This window comes from Cucurbita moschata, unplaced genomic scaffold (assembly GCF_002738365.1).
Source record: "Cucurbita moschata cultivar Rifu unplaced genomic scaffold, Cmos_1.0 Cmo_Scf00023, whole genome shotgun sequence".
In the NCBI taxonomy this organism is placed as follows: Eukaryota; Viridiplantae; Streptophyta; class Magnoliopsida; order Cucurbitales; family Cucurbitaceae; genus Cucurbita; species Cucurbita moschata.
In genome coordinates, this window is record NW_019268539.1 from 150,150 (window position 1) to 169,689 (window position 19,540).

At 34.9% G+C, this 19,540-nt stretch overlaps 2 protein-coding genes across 4 annotated transcripts in view; one reads left to right on the plus strand and one right to left on the minus strand.

The window, feature by feature from the left end:
- The window catches only part of LOC111460080 (tRNA wybutosine-synthesizing protein 4-like), a 16,377-nt gene extending 12,678 nt beyond the window's left edge, over positions 1-3,699 (minus strand). For both annotated transcript variants that reach the window (XR_002713370.1, XM_023103167.1), the window contains exons 1-5: positions 3,453-3,699; positions 2,846-2,934; positions 2,616-2,752; positions 2,246-2,293; positions 1,933-2,014 (exon numbers count right to left, since the gene is read on the minus strand). Coding sequence is in view for 1 of the 2 variants with exons in the window: in XM_023103167.1 (XP_022958935.1) it covers positions 1,933-2,014; positions 2,246-2,293; positions 2,616-2,752; positions 2,846-2,934; positions 3,453-3,532 (436 nt within the window). In the remaining variant the exon portion in view is untranslated. The remainder of the gene's footprint in view (positions 1-1,932; positions 2,015-2,245; positions 2,294-2,615; positions 2,753-2,845; positions 2,935-3,452) is intronic.
- Positions 3,700-5,565: 1,866 nt separating this feature from the next.
- On the plus strand, positions 5,566-19,540 carry LOC111460078 (elongation factor G-2, mitochondrial-like). 2 transcript variants are annotated; one of them, XM_023103164.1, is made up of 21 exons: positions 5,652-6,059; positions 6,524-6,745; positions 7,424-7,545; positions 7,648-7,798; positions 8,155-8,226; positions 8,559-8,654; positions 8,742-8,830; positions 11,414-11,480; positions 11,665-11,703; positions 11,940-12,000; positions 12,271-12,380; positions 12,467-12,541; positions 12,624-12,692; positions 12,826-12,947; positions 16,118-16,243; positions 16,369-16,489; positions 16,662-16,762; positions 16,856-16,916; positions 18,290-18,343; positions 18,452-18,575; positions 19,102-19,540. In XM_023103164.1, exons 1-20 carry the CDS (start codon positions 5,652-5,654, stop codon positions 18,554-18,556), a joined length of 2,271 nt encoding a protein of 756 aa, XP_022958932.1. In that variant the 3' UTR covers positions 18,557-18,575; positions 19,102-19,540. The 2 variants fall into 2 exon arrangements, with proteins under 2 accessions (XP_022958933.1, XP_022958932.1); XM_023103165.1 differs by lacking the exon at positions 19,102-19,540 and having other exon boundaries at positions 5,566-6,059; positions 18,452-18,829.

Here is a 19,540-nt window from a genome sequence, read left to right on the forward strand (position 1 = left end):
AAAAAAAAAAAAAAAAAAAAAAAAAAAAAAAAAATTATAGTAACCCTAAAAAGAGCAAAAAAGTATAAGAGAGACAAAAACAACGAAAAACAGTGTGAACAAAACAAAAGAAAATAGCAAGGAAAGAGACAAAACAATCAAAACCAAGCCAAAGACAACTCCAATTGGAAAATCCACCAAGGAGAAAAGCAAAAAAGAGTCCCAATACACCAAGAAAGAACCAATGAACCCAAACCTCAAGAGAACAAACAAGCATCAAAAACAAATTGTTTGTGAATCAATGAGAGAAATTGTACACATCGAAAATTGCAAGACCACAAGCTTCAATAAGAGAAGCAAATCTGTCACTAATGAAGGAGGAGAATGAGGGATCGCAATGACATTTTCCTGGAATGATGACACTAAATCATCGTCAATATCATCAATACTATTCTCCATAGGTTGAATGACAAATTCCATACTACTTAAACTAACTTCAAACGCAGCACCAGAATCATTAAAAAAATGTGAAAGAGTATGAGAAAGAATAACACCTTAAGTGAAAATACAATTAGGATCTGTTACAGTAAATTATTGTCGACTACAATTTTGGATGATGGGTTTATTAACAAATGGGGTCAAAAGACTTGAAACATTTTCTTCAACTCAATACTATCCGGATTCAAAGGATTAACTTTGGTGAATGGAGGAACTGAAGAATGATACACTTTTCTTCGAATATAGGACAGAGGATAAGCTTCCTTGACTTAGAAGACTCAACCGTTCTAAGGGAATCACTAAAAGGCATCTTAATGGTCTCAGAAGGTATTTCTTTAACCGTAAACATTATAAAAGACAGCCGAATCCCCAAGGCCTAAAAGAGGCTAATCATGCAAGCAATGGTCATGACATGCAATAACGATATCTAAGTTTTCCCCTTAAGCATGCAAAATGTAAGGTGGTTGGACGAATAAATCATCAATAAGCGATAAAAGGCAATGAACAATTAAGGTCACATTGGCACCTAATCCAAATAATTATAGAAAACTAATGTATGCAAATAGTATGCGGGGAATGAACTTCTGTATCCTACAATTATGAAACAATTTTTTGGACTGGATGTTAAAACTATTCTGGATTTTGTATGCAGTCAGAAGAAGCTTCAGGTGCCTTCTCCAATTTAACTGCCTGCCGTAAGGACAGTGAAAAAGAACATGATTTATAGCTTCTTCTGCTTTCAAGCATTATACACATACATTTGGGCTCGAAGACCAAAAGGAAAGTTTCTTTGAAGTTTGTCGGTCACATTAAAGTTTTCTTGGAAAGCCAGACAGATAAACATATTCATCTTTTTGGAACTCTGTCTTCTACGAAGATAAGAATTACTCAGCTCCTTTACAGAAGCATTAACTGAAAAAGTTACATGTTGGAAACCATTTCAAGGCTTAAGATTAATAGAAACAAGAGTTCCCTTTTCGACATCAATTGAGATCTTCGAGCTTGAGAGATGGGAAATTTGGTAACACGAATGAAAACAACACACAATTACATGACTCAGTCTACCACGCCTCTTTAAATGGAAATAGTTATTGTACTCCAATTCTAAACTGAAGAAAAATATCCAAATGTTCCTCATATTCATGAAAACAAAATTTAGGAATTTCAAGCCCTCAAATTAACTCATCAATCAATCTAGCAGAAGGGGAAAGATCGATATTATTAAGATGGAATTTTAATGTAGCCTAGGGGCAGCAGAAAAGCTCCGTATCATATGAAATCAGAAAGAGTATTATATCTTAACATTGTGGTCCAGGAAAAACCTTGAAACCAACCATAAATGTCAAATGACATGGAAAAAATAACAATAATGGATATATAACAAGGTTGAGATTTGTGCCTGCCACCTCTAATATAAAAATGAAACATGTTGAAATGATAGCACAGACCACTTACCTTGGGATATAGATACTGTTCCACTGAGTTTTTCTCTCAACTGACTACAGGCTTCAATTATTGCAGCTTTCTTAGTAGTCACCTGGACAAAAATAGATAAATTAAGAACTGCATAACCCTGAATTCCCGTGAGGCATGTTGGACATATATAAAGAATGTGAAGATTCGATGCTACAAAGAAAACCACAAAGGTAATATATTGGCAGTTGACATAATTTTCTTCTCATTGAATTAAAATTTAAGCCCATTTACATATTCCTACAAAAGTAAGTGACTGTCGAAAAAGCAGGGGAATAAGGTTTCCAAATCGAACCTCCTTGAAGTCCAACTCCACATATAAATGCGGTGCATTACCCTCATTCTGTAAAAAAATAAAAATAAAGAAATAATTAAATAAAAGCATAATCAAATGCATCAACTTCAAGTGGGAGGTTAATTGGAGCAAACGGAGAATGTAAGTAAAGAAAGTCACAAAGAGACAACTAAAGTGATTGCAATAAACTCAGAGAAGATAGAAAATGACCAAACTTTCAAATCCAAACCTAAGAATTCGTTTACATGTGGTAAGAAAAATATGAATATAAATATATACGAACAATATAGAAGATACGATGTACATATAAAAGGAGAATAAATGAATATGCTAAAGATGTTATAGCCCGTGACCTAAATAAGCAGCTTGCCTGCAATTGGAAATACGTTGTATCAAAGCCAGCCCCAAGCGACAATATCTGCTTCTTTGTATGTTCCTCTGTGTTACTATCAACATTGAGGAATTGAAAGAGGAGCTTCCTCAGTGCAGCCCAACGGGCAAAATAACCTTATTGGCAACAACGTAAAGAAAATGACTACAAAGTGATTAAAGAAAGTTCTAAAAACACTGACATACTTAAGAGATGCAACAAGATTGTACCTCGATTAATAATTGGAGATCTCTTAACAGGCCTTCTTACAAAAAGGTGTATGAAATCGTCTTTCATGTAGCCCTTTCTAACACATGATCTGTTAACCAAACAGAGGCAGCTAATATTACATCCCAAAGCATAAATATAAAAATAAAAAAATAAAAAAAAAATTAAATCCAGCTGATTTTTAAACTCTGCCAAATAATGGACCAGATTCAAGGTTCAAATTAAAATGATAGATCAAAATTGTCATTGAGAGAACGGAATTCTTCAGCGAGCGTAGAACTACAATTAATTCTTGCATGATTGCATCCCATATGACAGAGTGAGTATTTATCATATCAAAGGGTTAAACGTTGCCGAATGCCAAACTTAATAACAAAATCTTAGCGAGCAAACCAACTGGAAAGTTCCTTGCGGATGAAGAGTGCGTTCATGCAATCAACATCGAATCGTAAAAACAAAAGACCGCCTCAACGACGTTGAGAAGGCAGTAAAAATGGTTATCCAAACCAAAATCCGAAGCGCCGAATTTGAAAATTGCCAAAGGCGAAGAATGGGTCACGAAAGCGTAAAGATAGTGAGGGAATAATGCGTTAAAAGGGGTTTGCTCACAATTTACTGGCAGAGGCATCGTCGTTGGTGGCTTGCACTGCTGCACTGTTACTCTGTGAATCGGGAGCGGCCTTCGCCATTTTCGAATTGCCAAAGAGCTTCGAGGTTAACGCAGTGGTGACACGGTAAGTTGGAGAGTGGGGGATCTAAAAATAGCTCTGGTAAGCTGTTCACTTCAGAAATCAATCGTGTCCATGAAAGAGCGATGAACCGTGTAAGAATTGAATTGAGCAAAACCCTCCGAGACCAGTTTTGATAAGTGTGGCAGAAATGGAGCAAACTCGTAAGAATTACGACAGAATATATTTGTTAAGTACTCCCTGATTGAGTAATAATATTTTGAGATTATTCGAATTTTTAGATCATTCTCAGCGAGATCAAGAGATGACTCAATTTAAAACTTTCATTATTAGCGCATTGTTTGAAGGATTTGGTAACAAATTCTTTTGAATGAATGAATGATATGAACAGTCTCTGTACTCAATGTGTTAGTCTACGTTTACAATCAAATAGAGTTGCATTTTTGTTAACGTATGTGATAAAAGCCTTGTAATTAATTGTTTAATTTAAAATAACAATTTTTATATTTTTTATTTGAAATGTAATATTGTTTATTGTACGAAAAGTTTAAGGTTATTATTGCAGTGTTGAACGGTACGTGGTTAATGCGTGAAATAATGATCTTCCAATAATAACCTAAAGAGTCTATACTATATGGATAGGGTTAGATACCTTATTTCGTTAACATTATTAATACGATTTATTTCATAATTACAAATGATTTGATTTAAACGGTTCATGTGAGAATGTGTGAGTAGGGGTATCATATACAATGAATTTGTATAAGATTTGACCACCTGATATTTAATTTATCTTTATAAATTCGTTATTATAATATTGAAATTTCATAAGATGGTGAAAGTGAATTATGAACTCCTGTATGTGAGAAATTGTACCTTGATTTGCATAGGTGAGAATCATTTTTGTAGGTGACTTAATATGTCTGCCATTTTTATGAACTAACCAAACATGGAGTGTAAACACATACAACATGAATGAGACTTATAATTTAAAATTGTATTCTCTTAAGTGGTCTCCAGTCTAGATAAGTTGAATATGTAGTACTCCTCTACACACACGACCCACACGAGCGAGCAAGAGCCCACCAGACGGGCTCGCACACCCCCTGCCCTACATGGTCGGATTAGTTGGTTGTAGCCGAACGTCTGTAGGTACAACGACCGTCGTAGTCATTATCATCATCATAGTGGACACATCTGTACTCATCATAAAAAAAGGAAGTATTCCAATGTAAATGAACTTACAATAAGCGTGAGGTCCCTATAATTTTTATTTTAATCATTCATGCGGCACAACCCCACCTCTCCCCCATTACACTACGTAACATGCATGCATAAACTTTCGTACGTTTATTAGTCATAACATAACTTAAGAGTTGTGCATGAAATTTTTTTTCATTGTCATACATGTCGTAGCACGTCATATCATAGTGCAACATGTCATTTATACATCATAATACTAAGTGAGTTCACATTTTAAGAATTTTTTTAAACGAGATATTAATTGCTTTCATTTATATATCAGTGTTAAATGTAATTTTTTAATTTTTATTTTATAAAGTTGGAGAGTGCTAATGAAATTTTTGAAAATTTATATGTATTTTTTAAATAAACTACTCTTGATTCCGTTCATACACTAATATTAAGATTATTTTTTTAAAAACTTTAAAAATCAAAATACAAATTATTTTTTATAATATAATCTTAAATATGCAATTTAAAATTAAAATTAATATATTTAAAATATGTATAATATGATATACGGTAAAGGATAATTAAAAAACTTATAAGAAAAATATGTTCGTAAATTAATCAGTAATAACTAGGATTCAAATCGGTAAATTACAATTATGTTGGTAAAAATCTATTAATCTTTTACCATCTTGAATTTTAGATAAAATAAAAAATTTAATGAAAAGTTAAAAAAACCGATCATAAACAATAAAATAAAATAAAATAAAATAAAATGTCGAACCCTGTAACAGTCGAACGGCAAAGTAGAGAAGAAAAACGAAGACACTTCAATACGTGAAGGCCAACAACTAACCGACACAAAACTCACGGTAAATACAAACAAAGGGTTTAGGGTTTAGCCCTCTAAGCCCCCATTTCCGTCGCCATGGCCGGCTTCCGGAGATCCTCCACACCGCGCCTTCTCTATTCCTTCTATGCCTCTTCCCTCTCTCGTTCGACGCTCTCTTCATCTCCCTCACCCGCCACCGCTCTCCTTCTTGGAAATTTCCATCTCCGCTACTCTTCGAGTGCGGCCCGTGTGAAGGAGGACAAGGAGCCATGGTGGAAGGAATCCATGGAGAAGCTCCGCAACATCGGGATCTCCGCGCATATTGATTCGGGAAAGACGACGCTGACTGAGAGAGTTCTGTATTACACGGGTAGAATCCATGAAATCCACGAGGTTAGAGGAAAAGATGGAGTTGGCGCCAAGATGGATTCTATGGATCTAGAGAGAGAGAAGGGAATCACAATTCAGTCCGCTGCCACTTACTGTACTTGGAATGGTTACCAGGTATGATTATAGATTTCTAAAAAGCTACGTCTTTATTTTTTTCTGAATTTAGTTTGCCTTAGAAGTTGAAGCTAATTAGGATGCGTTTTTCTATTGTTACTTTATTCTACTAGATGTAAACGTACGAGAGAGAAATGATGATATGCCATCATTTCATGAGGGTAAACCTTGGTACTAGTTGCACTAAAAAAAACATTGATACTGGTTCTAGCGTCCAAGGAACTTTCAAGTGAAACATTTTGTAAATTTATTTTATGCATCTCAACAAGATAAGTTCGACTGAAGATTTGCATTTCAAATTAGTCATTTGTGTAATTTTATAATTTTGAGTCAAAATGAATGTAAATGAGGACATTTATATGGGATTATCAAACTTTTATGATTTGGTGATCTGTTTCGTGAAGAAACTTGCAGTCCCCATGAAGAATTTTTTAATTGTTTTTTTTATTCATATTCTATTTCAGGTTAACATTATTGACACTCCTGGTCACGTTGATTTCACTATCGAAGTAGAAAGAGCTTTGCGTGTTCTTGATGGTGCCATTCTCGTCCTCTGTAGTGTTGGTGGTGTGCAGAGTCAGTCTATTACTGTTGATCGGCAGATGAGAAGATATGAAGTTCCTAGGCTTGCATTTATTAATAAACTAGACAGGATGGGTGCTGATCCGTGGAAGGTTTTGAACCAGGTAACTTGTATTTTTTAATTTTTCTTTATGGATTTGAAATTATTGCATGTTACTTTCGCTTTCTCGATTTTTTGTTGATACACACACAGACATATTACTGCAGATTATACATTATATGGAAGTAACAACATGCTAGTACTAAGCAAATGTTTCTGTGTTTTTTTTTTTCAAATTATAGTTTTCCTAATTTTTTGCTAGGTTTTCCGCTGATTATTTTGAAAAGGAAAGAGAACTTGTAAATAATCCTCGAATGTAATTAAGTTCTTATGTAGTTTTGGTCGATATTAGGAAGGGCTGTGCACTGGTTAATTATGTTAGAAAGAAACGATCCTGACCTAAGAAAATTACATAATTTTTCACTTGAAGACTTATAAAAAATTCATCCTAAGCAAGTTCTCCTAAGGAGGTCATAGCATTTTAATTAAGAAATGTTAGATAATTTTTCACACTGGTCAACAATGAAGGTAAATTAATTCTTTCAGTTGATTTCATGGTTTATTTGTTGCTACTAGTCATAGAAAGTTCGCCACAGATTAGGTGGGTTCTTTTGAGTTGATGAATTGCAGCTAATCAGCAATGTAGTTGTCGGTGATAATGAGTAGAGTACTAATCTTTGAACTGAATTGGATTGAGTAGAGTACTAATCTTTGAACTGAATTGGATTGGTTTGTCTTGAAGGCAAGGTCTAAACTCCGGCATCATAGTGCCGCTGTGCAAGTTCCAATTGGCTTAGAAGAGGAGTTTAAGGGACTTATTGACCTCGTACAACTTAAAGCTCTCTATTTTCACGGATCCAATGGGTACATTTCCAAACCCGCTTCATCTAATATTTATTTCCAATCCTTCTTAATACAAAAAAATAATTCCTATCCTCTTCTCATGGTTTGGTTATTGCAATGCAGTGAGAAAGTTACCACTGAAGAGGTTCCTGCAGACATGGAAGCTCTAGTCACAGAAAAGAGGCGTGAACTAATAGAGATGGTTTCGGAAGTTGATGATAAACTTGCTGAAGCATTTCTTAGTGATGAACCTATATCACCTGCAGATCTTGAGGTGCCTATTCAAGGAATATAGTAGTAATGATTTATTTATTTTCCATACTGATGGGTAGGGATGCAAAAGAATATGGTTCCACAATATTCTAATTTAACATATTGATTGGTGAACGACATTTGTACACTCATGTTTTCCAGTTACACACACACACACATTTTATTTCATAGGACCAGTAGCAAGAGGTTTGTTTTTGTGCTTGTATGTTATAAATTGAATTTAAAGTAAATGTAGAACCATTGCTTTGCTTGGGTCTTCCTTTGTGTTGAATGAAATTTACGAGGCTGTTATATTCTATTTCCAGTAGGTACTTGTAACTTTCTTTAATCAATATCTCTCTCTACTTATAAATATAGGCTGCAGTTCGGAGGGCTACTGTTGCACGGAAGTTTATACCTGTATTCATGGGTAGTGCATTTAAAAACAAGGTACTCATAATATACTTAATGTTAGTAGCTGATTTTCTTCATTTTTTATTTACATTAAAACTAGTAGGACATATAGGAATTCTTTGGCTTTGATAACTCAAATAAGAGTTATACTTTATAATTTTATTAGTCAATTACAAATACAGTCTGCTTAGTTCAATCACTCTCTCTCTTCTTTTTTCTTTTTTCCTTCTTTTTCTTTTTGTGACAACTCAAATCATTGCTCTATCAATTTGCTGTTTTATGCTCCGCTACCAAACAACTATGCATCTTACAGCTGTGTGATAATTGTTTTTTTTTTCTTTTTGATGTTTCTTATGTATGGATTACAGGGAGTTCAACCACTTCTAAATGGAGTACTTAGTTACTTGCCTTGTCCAATTGAAGTTAGTAATTATGCTTTGGACCAAACAAAGAATGAAGAAAAGGTTACTGGTCTAAATAAACAGTTCGTGTTCTAGATACTTTCCTTTGCTGATGTGAGGATTGAAATATGTTATTCTGCTGTATTTTAGATTATGTTGAATGGCACTCCAGATGGACGGCTTGTGGCATTAGCATTTAAGTTGGAAGAAGGTCGTTTTGGTCAGTTGACATATTTGAGGTATTCTATGTGCTATGTTCAAATTTTTTTCTTTGGTAAGAGAAAATTTAATTGATATTTGAAATTTGCTAAAGGGATGGATTATCCATGATATTTACGAAAGACCTCCCCGATTTACAAAATGGGAGGTATAACTATTGGAAGTAAAGATATTAGATAATTTACACCAAGATATCGCATGGTAAATAATATTGTTGAAGAGCTTTGTATAAGTCTGAATTTTCCGTGAATACTCTTTGATTTCTAATTTTCAATAGATTCCAAAAGATCGGCTGGTGGAAGAATTTTTTTTTTTTTTTTTGATAGGAGACAATTTCATTGATGAGTGAAATTTACAAGAGGGATGTATAATCCATGATGTTTACAAAAGACCTTCCCAATTTGCAATGAGGGAGGTATAACTATAGGAAGTAAAAATATTAGACAGTTTACACCAAGATATAGCTTGGTAAACAACCTTGTCGAAAAGTTTTGTGTAGGTCTGTGTCGTTTATGCAAATATTCTTTGATTTCTTTCTTTCCACATATTCCAAAAGAAAGCCATGATGAGGTTTTTCCATAATAGGGCTTTTGCGTTCTTGAAAGGGTGATACGTTAAGGCCATGTCCAAAAAAATCCTTTACCTCCCTAGGAAATGTGAGATGTCATCCGAATATATTAAGAATCGTTGTCCAGAAATTTTGAGTGTATGTGCATTCCATAAACAAGTGACTTTGTGATTCGTTTGCTTTCTTGCATAGTGGACACCAATTTGGGAGAGAGTGATGTAAGACATTCTTTTTTTAAGATTTTCACTTGTGCGGATGGTTTTATGCGCTATTTCCCAAAGGAAGAACTTCACCTTTTTGGGTTGATGTCCTTTCCATATTGTCTTAAGCTAGCATGGGATTTATTGCTTCTACTTTTTCCCCCATGTCCATCATCAAGGATTTTGTAGAAAAGACCTCGTCTGCGCTGGGGAGCCAAGTTAGTGAGTCTTCTTTGTTTGACAATACCACAGGGGCAAGGTCAAGGCTTAATTCGGCCCACTCTGTTGCTTCATTATCCTTTAGATTCCTACCAAGCTTCAAGTCCCAAAATTTGTTGACAACATTCCACGTTTCTTTAATCGTGGCTTTTTTGTTGTGAGAAAGCCGGTACAAAAGTGGATACTTCAAATCTAGCGTGGTGTTTTCAATCCATGGGTTTGTCCAAAATGATGTGCTTCCCCCATTCCCCACCTTATGGCGAGTTCGGTGAGTGATGAGATTTTGATGTTTCTTTATGTACTTCCAAGGCCCTTTTGTAGAAGATGGAGGGAGGTGATCTTTGTTTGATGTAGGAGTATATTTAGCCTTTATAAGATTTCGCCATAAGGCCTTTTCTTCGTGATGATATCTCCATATCTATTTGGCGAGGAGAGCTGTGTTCTTCTTCCTTATCGAGAGAAGACCGAGACCTCCCTTTTCTGTTGGGAGGTTTATAATATTCCAACGAACAAGGTGTGCACTATCTTTCCACAAGTAATTTCTGAAAAGCCTTTCTATATCCGCGGCCACTTTTTGTGGCATTTCAAATAGAGACATATAGTAGGTAGGGAAGTTGGATAATGTGGCTTGTATTAGGGTAAGTCTTCCGCCTTTTGAAGTATAACGTGATGACCATGTTGACAACCTTCTTTCTATTTTCTCAATAATAATCTTCCAGAAGGAAAAGGATTTGTGATTTCCTTTTAGAGGTAGTCCTAGGTACATATTGTTGAGTATATTATGCTTATAGCTTAAGTTGATAGATTGTTTTGATGAAATGGACTTCATGTAATAGGATCTAATATTCATGTCTTTCCTTTCATTTGTTTCATCGCTAGTTTGGACTTCAAAAAAGGTTCTTTTTCTTGTTGTTCCACTAGTATGTCTGTTTTGCAATTAAATTAATTGGTTTGAATTTAATTGGCTATATTGGTAAACAATCTCAAATTTCAATCAATCTTTTAAAAGAACTTTTGAAGCAAGACTCTAACTTCAAGACTTCTCTTTTTGGACCATAAGAGGCTTACGCTTCTATGAGAACGCACAAAGACTTAAAGTTTCTACACCTTGTATAACGATTAGAAAAGTAGTTTTAATTTGCCACATCCGTCAAAAGTGTAGACGTTTGAGTTGTAATATTTTGAGTTGAGTTGAGTTATTACTACCTTTACTACTTGGGCTCTAAAAACACTGAAGACATAAATTTATAGAATTAGTCAAATTTTATTGGTGAAAATAGCAGTGATGTTAAAGATATTCTTATAGATTTTTTGTTCAAGTTATTGACTTTATTAAAAATAATTTTGTGTAACTGTTATGTTCAAGACACAAACTTGGATTTGTTTAACATTTATAATTAAAATTTAGGCTTACATGTTGCATCTTCCAGAGGAAAAGTTTTGGGGACGTCTCTAGCCTTTTAAAACATTGGCTTCAACTTGCCCAGTGGCATGAAGTTATCTACTTGTTTTAGTTAATATGAATATGAACGAATGTGTTTAAATACTCTGTATATAATTGCATCATACATTGTACGCTTGATTACTGGTGCTAACGTATTTTTCCCTCAATGAAGAATCTATGAAGGTGTCATCAAGAGGGGAGAGTTTATCGTCAATGTAAACACAGGCAAGAAGATTAAGGTCAGTTTTATTGGCTTGCAATATTAGTTGAATGTTTACTTAATGTTGAAGTTTTTTTTTTCAGCTTGATTATGTGGAGAATTTATTAGGGATGCTATTAATTTATTGTCATGTCCTTTTGCTTCCAAAATGGAAACCTGATGACTATTTCACATCTGATGAAGTTTATCTTCATGTTCTGCAGGTTCCTCGCTTGGTCAGGATGCATTCTGATGAAATGGAGGTTGACTTCTTTAACTTTCATTCTAGCAATTTGTAAATATACTTTGACATTTGAAATTTTTGTTTAAGCCTTTTCCTTTAACAATTGACCTCTAGGCTTGATTCTGTTGGTATGAAGGTGGGGGTATTTCTCGATAGTGTATGAGGTCTTTTAGTAATAAATAATAATAAGAGGCATGTCCTATCCACCAGTTCCTCTCTCTCTCTGTCCCCCTCAAGGATATTCTTTGCTTGCAGGATATTCAAGAGGCACATGCTGGGCAAATAGTTGCAGTTTTTGGTGTCGACTGTGCATCAGGTGTGTCCCTTATCCATGCTTACTTCCACCAGCTGGTATATTTTACCCGGGAAATCCAGTTTATATGATGATCAGAGTAATCTTGTATTGAGAATGGAATTATCCTAGAAAAGCCTCAAAATTATGATAACTAGAGAAGAATTGATCCTGGAATTGATTGATATTTTACCCAGGACGTTCTTGTATTAAATTTAGTTTTATGGGATGGGGGACATGTTGAATTCTTTGCTATTTGAACCTTTCATGATATTCTACCCTGTTGGTTATCAGGAGATACATTTACGGATGGGTCAGTTAAGTACACTATGACCTCTATGAACGTTCCTGAGCCAGTGATGTCATTGGCGGTACAACCAGTTTCCAAAGATTCTGGAGGCCAGGTGAGTTGATTTCACTGTGAGGGTGACTGAGATCATAGTAGTGATATTACTGTAAATTGAACCTTTATTTTGGACACTTTGCATAGTTCTCAAAGGCTTTGAATCGGTTTCAAAAAGAGGACCCAACTTTCCGTGTTGGGTTAGACTCAGAGAGTGGGCAGGTACCATACATTCTCATTTCTAGAATTCCAGGAACTCTTTATGCATATGTTAATGCATTTCTTAAACTATTTCTGTGGGCAGACAATAATTTCAGGGATGGGAGAGTTGCATTTGGATATTTATGTTGAACGCATTAAGAGAGAGTACAAGGTTTTTTACATTCTCCAATTTATTTTTTAAGGTTTCTTTGTTTTAGTCATCTGGAAAAAAAAAAAAAGATTTCTTGTTTGTATTTGGAACTAAAACTCTAAATGGAATTTTTTTGGGTGGACATGCTCCATAGGTTGATGCAACTGTTGGAAAGCCTCGTGTGAACTTCAGAGAGACTGTCACTCAACGTGCTGAATTTGATTATTTACATAAAAAACAGACAGGAGGCCAAGGGCAGTATGGGCGAGTATGTGGGTAAGTTCCACTTGTGTCCTTTTTTTGGCAAAACTTTAATGATCTTACGCTTGGTGCCTTCTTGAATATTACAGTTTTGGATATAATTAAAAAGAATAATGTTTAAGGGATATAAATCCTCAAAAGGAGTGGAAATAGAGAGAAAAAACAAAATCAAGAACTTGAGACAATTACAACCCAAATAGGGATCAGCCATGAGAATAATAAAACTTTTACAGAACAAATCTTGTAATCAACAGACCATCTTTCCTTTAACTTTTCCATCTTTCAACCAAAATACTTCGAGAGCTGGTAAATATAGGCTGAAACTATTAAGGATGACTCCACAAACCACTCAAAGCTGTTTGGGAAGCCATATTGAAGAACTGATCGATATTTTTACAGCTGGAGCCCCTTTTTCTTTCTGGGCTTTCTTTTGTGGGCTTGGTTTTTTATATGTTCTTTGTATTTTTTCATTTTTTCTCAATGAAAGTTATTAAAAGAACCCAAGTGTTTTAATATTGAGAAGGAGCTACTAGTATAAGAATAGATTGGAAAATAACTTTTTAGATAATTTTTGGAAGCACATTGAAACTAGCGGTGTAAGTAAAAATCAAAACTTTGTTTAGTATCCCTTAACTTTCTAACCAACATATATTACTTAACTTGATCCCTTGTAGTTTGCTCCCTTTTTTGTGGGACTTTCCTGTTGTATGCTTGTGTATTCTTTCATCTCTTCTCGTTGAAGTCTGCTTTTTCATTAAATAAACATATTTGGTTAGTTTACCAATTTTCTCTCCAATTTAATCAATTAATTCTGAAACTTTGTTGAGAAGTGTGAGTGAGATCCACAACTATTTGTTCCATCAATAAATTTTGATGAATTGGACATGACCGAGAATTAGAAAAAATCAGGTTAATCCTGGGTAAATCTTAGGTTGTACTTTTTTTTATCCCTTTTGTGTATTACTTCCCTCGAAATATTGAGTCCCCCTATTTATTTTACATCTTGATCTTAAGAAAGTTTCTAGAGTTTGATTCTTGGAGAATTCTCTCCTTGAGGCTACTTAGGCTACACCAATTTGGTATAGACCTAGCGCTTGTGCCAATGATCCTTGCCGCTAGTGAAAGACCGATAAAATTTTGTCAATGTAGACTGCAAGAGGGAGGCTTGTGAGCTATACTTGCTATTAAATAATGCACACGTAATTACAAGGGGAAGCCTTTAGTGAAGAGTTTTTGAGAAAATTGTCAAATGATTTTTATGACAAAGATGAACCTTCAAACATGGTTCATGACCAAAGAAGTAGAAGCCTCTTTCAACTTTGGAACAAATTAACATACCAAACGGTAGGTTGTCGTTTGTAGTAAATCGGAAATTTGAGGGAAGAAATCAATGAGGAGTTGAAAGACATGAGGCTTGCTTTGGAAAATTTAGTTTTCCAAATGGAAATTTCTATGAAGAGAAGTCTAAGGAAATAAAGAACTCACTCGAAAAAGTGAGTATGTGCTAGAAATACCCAAAGAATCATTGTTGAAATCTGAGTGTAAAGAACAAGCACATGAAATCGAAGAAGTCTATTTGTCGTAGTTGACGCCTATGAATGTTATACGAAACCTGAAAAAAACAACCTAGAAGAAGGCAAAACGTGCGGGGAACGGCTTGCGATCAAAGGAAAAGTCCATGAGTTCGACTGGGAGATGTCATGTTTTGATTGGAAGGAGTTGGAAACTCAAAGTTCAGTCATGTGTGAAGTAGGCGACGAGGAGGATGGCAACAAGAAGGAGATGAGATTGCGAAACCCACAACGACAAGGAAGATGCAGAAGAACAATTGACAAGGAAGATGCAGAAGAACAATTGACAAGGAAGATGCAGAAGAACAATTGACAAGGAAGGGAACAGCTTATGTGCATTTTGTCAAACCCCCTTCCCGTGTGCTCTGTGATGTTTTGACTTAATTTTATCGCGACTGATATCGGGTTCTCTATGTTGCCACAAGCGTGAAGGAGGAAGAGGATATGACCCGACCATACCCACAACACAGCCCATTCATTTTCCAATTTTGACCTAACATTTTCTTGAAGGAACTTTCTTACCCTCGGTCCAGCCCCCGTGGCATGTTTTCAAGATTTGTGAAGGGAGTTCCTTTTTTTATGTGGAATTTTGGATTATTTTATTCTTGGACGTGTTCCAAAAATGACCAAGAAGCAAATATTATTTTGTGGGAATTTTTTCAATCATAGAAAGAAGCCTTTCTAAAAGGCGTGGGTGGATTTTTTTTTGGGAGAGAGAGAATTGGAGGGAGAGTTGGGAAAAAAATAGGTTGATCCGGTAAATCCTAGGTTAGTCCTTTTTTACTATTCCATTTTTATATTTCCCTATAAATAGTGAGTCCTCATGTATTTTACATCTTGATCTCAATGGAGTTTCTAGGGTTTGATGCTTGGAGAATACTGTCCTTGAGGCTACTTAGGCTGCACCCCCTTGCCCATTTTGTTAAAATCTCCATTAGATTCTGATACTTTCTGCGTGTTCTATTCTAACACTTCCAGTGTTCTTTGTTCCATATGATTTCAAAATGTTTGTATTATGTATGTGTTGGTCCTCTTTGTTTTTAATCCAAATCTTAAAGAACCTTCTACTCTTCTGTTTGGCCATACTTCTTCCAACAACTATTATGGTCACTGGTATTTTGGAGCCTTCATTGTATTTTTAATAAATGTATTCTTTGCTGCATCTGAATGTGGCCTCATAAAAAAATAAATGTGTCCTTGATCTACCTGTATTCATGTCTTAGTTTTTTTTTAGAAATAATATGTTAATGTTGCTCTATCACATCTTGTCCAAGGATGTGCATAACTTCTAGACAATTCTTTTATCTTCTTTCTTGAAATCATTCCCAAGAACTGCAACCATCTCTATTACCACTTTGATATAACTCAAAGTAGAATAGAATCAAAATGCTGAATGACAAGCCAACAAAGAATTTGAGATCTTCATATCTCTCCTAGTTCCTTAGTTTACTTAGTTCTGTCCATGCTCTTCCTGAACACTGTAATTACTATACTCCTTTTTAATAATCTTGGTTTTTACTGTTTTTAATGAGAATTATATTATCTTTCCTTGTATATTATTTTGGTGTAGTGACTTGGTAGTTTAACATCACTTTTGTTTATCTATAATGGCAGATATATTGAACCACTTCCTCAAGGATCACCAACTAAATTTGAGTTTGAGAACATAATTGTTGGACAAGCTATACCATCAAATTTTATCCCTGCAATCGAGAAGGGTTTTCGGGAAGCTGCCAACTCGTACGCATATTTCTATTCTAAAGTTATTGGAAGAATATGACATTATATTTTGCATCTGATTCAATAGATCTTTGTACTTGTTTACAAGGGCTTCTTATATTTGATCTTTTGAATACTTGACTCAGTGGCTCATTAATTGGGCATCCTGTCGAGAACCTTCGTGTTGTCTTGACTGATGGTGCTGCTCATGCTGTTGATTCCAGCGAACTTGCATTTAAATTAGCTTCAATATATGCATTTAGACAGGTAGATCCCTTTATCCCATGTTTTAATTCAGGGGAAGTTTCTTAATTTTGGACTTTTTGTCCTTAAGAAGTTAATAGTTATTTATACCTCAGATATTTTAATTACCTCAGCCTGCCACTTTAGGAGGAAAAATATACCTCAAATTGTTTGTAATTGGTCCTTTTTATGCCAGTGTTATGCAGCTGCAAGACCGGTGATATTGGAGCCTGTTATGCTGGTAGAAGTGAAAGTACCTACCGAATTTCAGGGCACCGTTGGAGGTGATATCAACAAGTGAGTGGTTTATTGTTTCTACCTTAGAAGTCCATGTTCTTTACCATTTTTTTCTACTTTTCTGAAAGCATTTGTCCCACTTTACTATGGCAGGCGAAAGGGTGTTATTGTTGGAAATGACCAAGATGGAGATGACTCGATAATTACTGCAAATGTACGCAATTTTTCTTTTATTTTTGTGTGTTTTTATGACAATCTTATCATTGATTGGAATTATCCGACTTGTGTACTTCATGGTTTTCTTTGGTAATTTTCCTGTCTTGCATGTCAAACTAATCTGTATATAGGAATATAAGAATATTTATGGCTATCTAAGTAGGGAGGAGGGACATGAACTCATGTAAATTTCTAAAGTTATACAGTCAGTACACACGCTAGTGACACAAATATTGTACTAAAATATATCTATATATTTTGATGCATTTAATACTTTTATAATAACTAAGCATGTAGATTTGAAAATAAATTTGTTTCTTTAAGGAGCATAAGAGATTAAAGCTAGTTCAGTTTCTTTTATTTTTTTTGTGACCTTACACCATTCATGGTTCCAATTGGGGTTCGCAACACATTCTTGTATATTTACTCAACTCATACCATCAACTTAGATTGGAGAGCAGTTACGTAACCCCCTCTTTTTTGCAAAGGGACGTTTTGTCCCTTTATCATTTATACTGTTTTGGTTGATGCCTTCTGAATCGGAGCATTGGCTTCTTCTTCTTTTTTTTTCTTTTTTTTGGAAAAAAAAGGAATAAAAATGAGAAATATAGTTAGAAAATATATCCACTATCCAACTCTAGAATCTAGATTATAAAGTTTGAGACAAACTAAAAAATCAATTATAACCATGATGAAGTCAGCAAGTCTTGTACAAAAAGTTCTTGTTGCAATAGTTTTTTTTTTTTTTTTTCCTTCCTTTTTAAAGTGCAGCTTGTGAAGAACCCTAACAATTACAGGTGTTGTAAATTCATTTAACTTCGTATCTGCTTAGAACCCTTTACCTGGCCATTGATCTCTTATCAAATGTGCTGAGACGGGATGTTTGATTTTGAACCCCTGATAATCCTTTAGAAGGCTGCTCTTCTTGTTTTTTCTTCCATCTTTTGTCCAGCCTTGGACTCTTTATCCTTTATTATCCTTGTTATGGAAGTTCAAAATTCCTAGAAGGTCAAATTGTATTTTATTTTTGCAAGTCTTGCCTAGGAGGTGACACTATGGATTTGTTTCAAGGGTATTTTTCTTTCTTGTTGGGATTGCGACTGTGCATTATTTGTAGGAATGTGTCTAAGGACTTAGACCATATTCTTTTGAGATGTCAGTTTTGATAGGACATAGGCCATAACTGGAATTAGCTCGTCAGTTTTCAACCTCATACATCTCCCGTAAGCCCCCAAGTAGTTACCACCTCCGAGTGCTCGATTTCTCTAAGCAGTTCTTTGAGCTGGAAGGAAACGAAAATATTTACTAGTTCCTTCTCATGTTATTGTTATATTCAAAATTGATGCACTAAAAATCATTTCTGCGTTGCAGGTTCCATTAAATAATATGTTTGGGTACTCAACATCTCTCCGTTCGATGACTCAGGTTTGTTATATATATACATTCACACACACATATATTTGGTGTAAAGAATTGAACTCGTTCATTTCGTAGTCATGTTATTGTTAATATCGTTGTACAAACAAATTTCAGGGTAAAGGAGAGTTCACAATGGAGTACAAAGAGCATTTACCAGTTTCTAACGATGTCCAAATGAAATTAGTAAGCAACTACAAAGGCAGCAAGCCAGCTGAGTAGAGTAGTTGGATGCATTTTGGTATGTTGTCTCTGGGCATAGCCAAAATATATAAGGTTTTCCTTTTCATTTATTATTATAGTTATTATTTGTCTGATGATAGACAATAAATTTTGAAACAACCTAATAGAATGACATTTCATTTTTTCATTAGAATACTTGGCATTGTCTTGTGAAATGGCAGGATGACTTGTAATAATAGTTACTGAATCAAAATATATAAGGGGTCTTCCTTTGAGCTTTTGTATTTTAGTTTCCACGGTGACAATTATGACATTTGGATATCTTGTTTCCTTAAAAGTATTTCATTCTTTATTCAGCATCATCTCAGTTTTATTATTTAAAACTCTAGGGAGAGTGTCCATGTTGGACGGGACATGGGTCCTTTCAACACGTGTCTAACACAAAATCGGTGTTTATTATAGCTTTTGACGACACCTGCAAACCCTCTTATCTATCTTTGAATTTCAATATTTTTTGTGGGTTTTAGGAACTATTTCTTTTCTTGAATTCGTTAATTTTCTTTGCGCCTCCATGTGACTGATAGGAGGATTGTGTTCGTCGTTGTTCACCGGTAATTTTGGTGGTAGTTCGTCTCTGTGAAATGCCATAAATACTGTGAAGAAGTCGCCGGAGAAGTGTATTGGCTAAATTAAGGATGGGAGTGGTGTTAGTTTGTTGATGAGTTCAAATTTCAAGTATGACACTTCTGGATTGGATAATCATATTTTAAATGATTTTTCAACCGAAGTTCAAGCTCATGTTGCTGATTAAGTGTTAAATATGCATGGATTGGTTAATCTGTGTGATCTATATATTGGTTCCGACTTGTGATGTGTATACATGTATGTGGGCATGTGGATATTGTGATATTGTGTTAGGGTCTTGGTGTAAATTGCTTATCTACGTGCATCAAATTATATCACCCATCTGTGATGCAATCTTGTGAGAGTAGCCTATCTATGTGCATGGAGATTGTTCTAGTA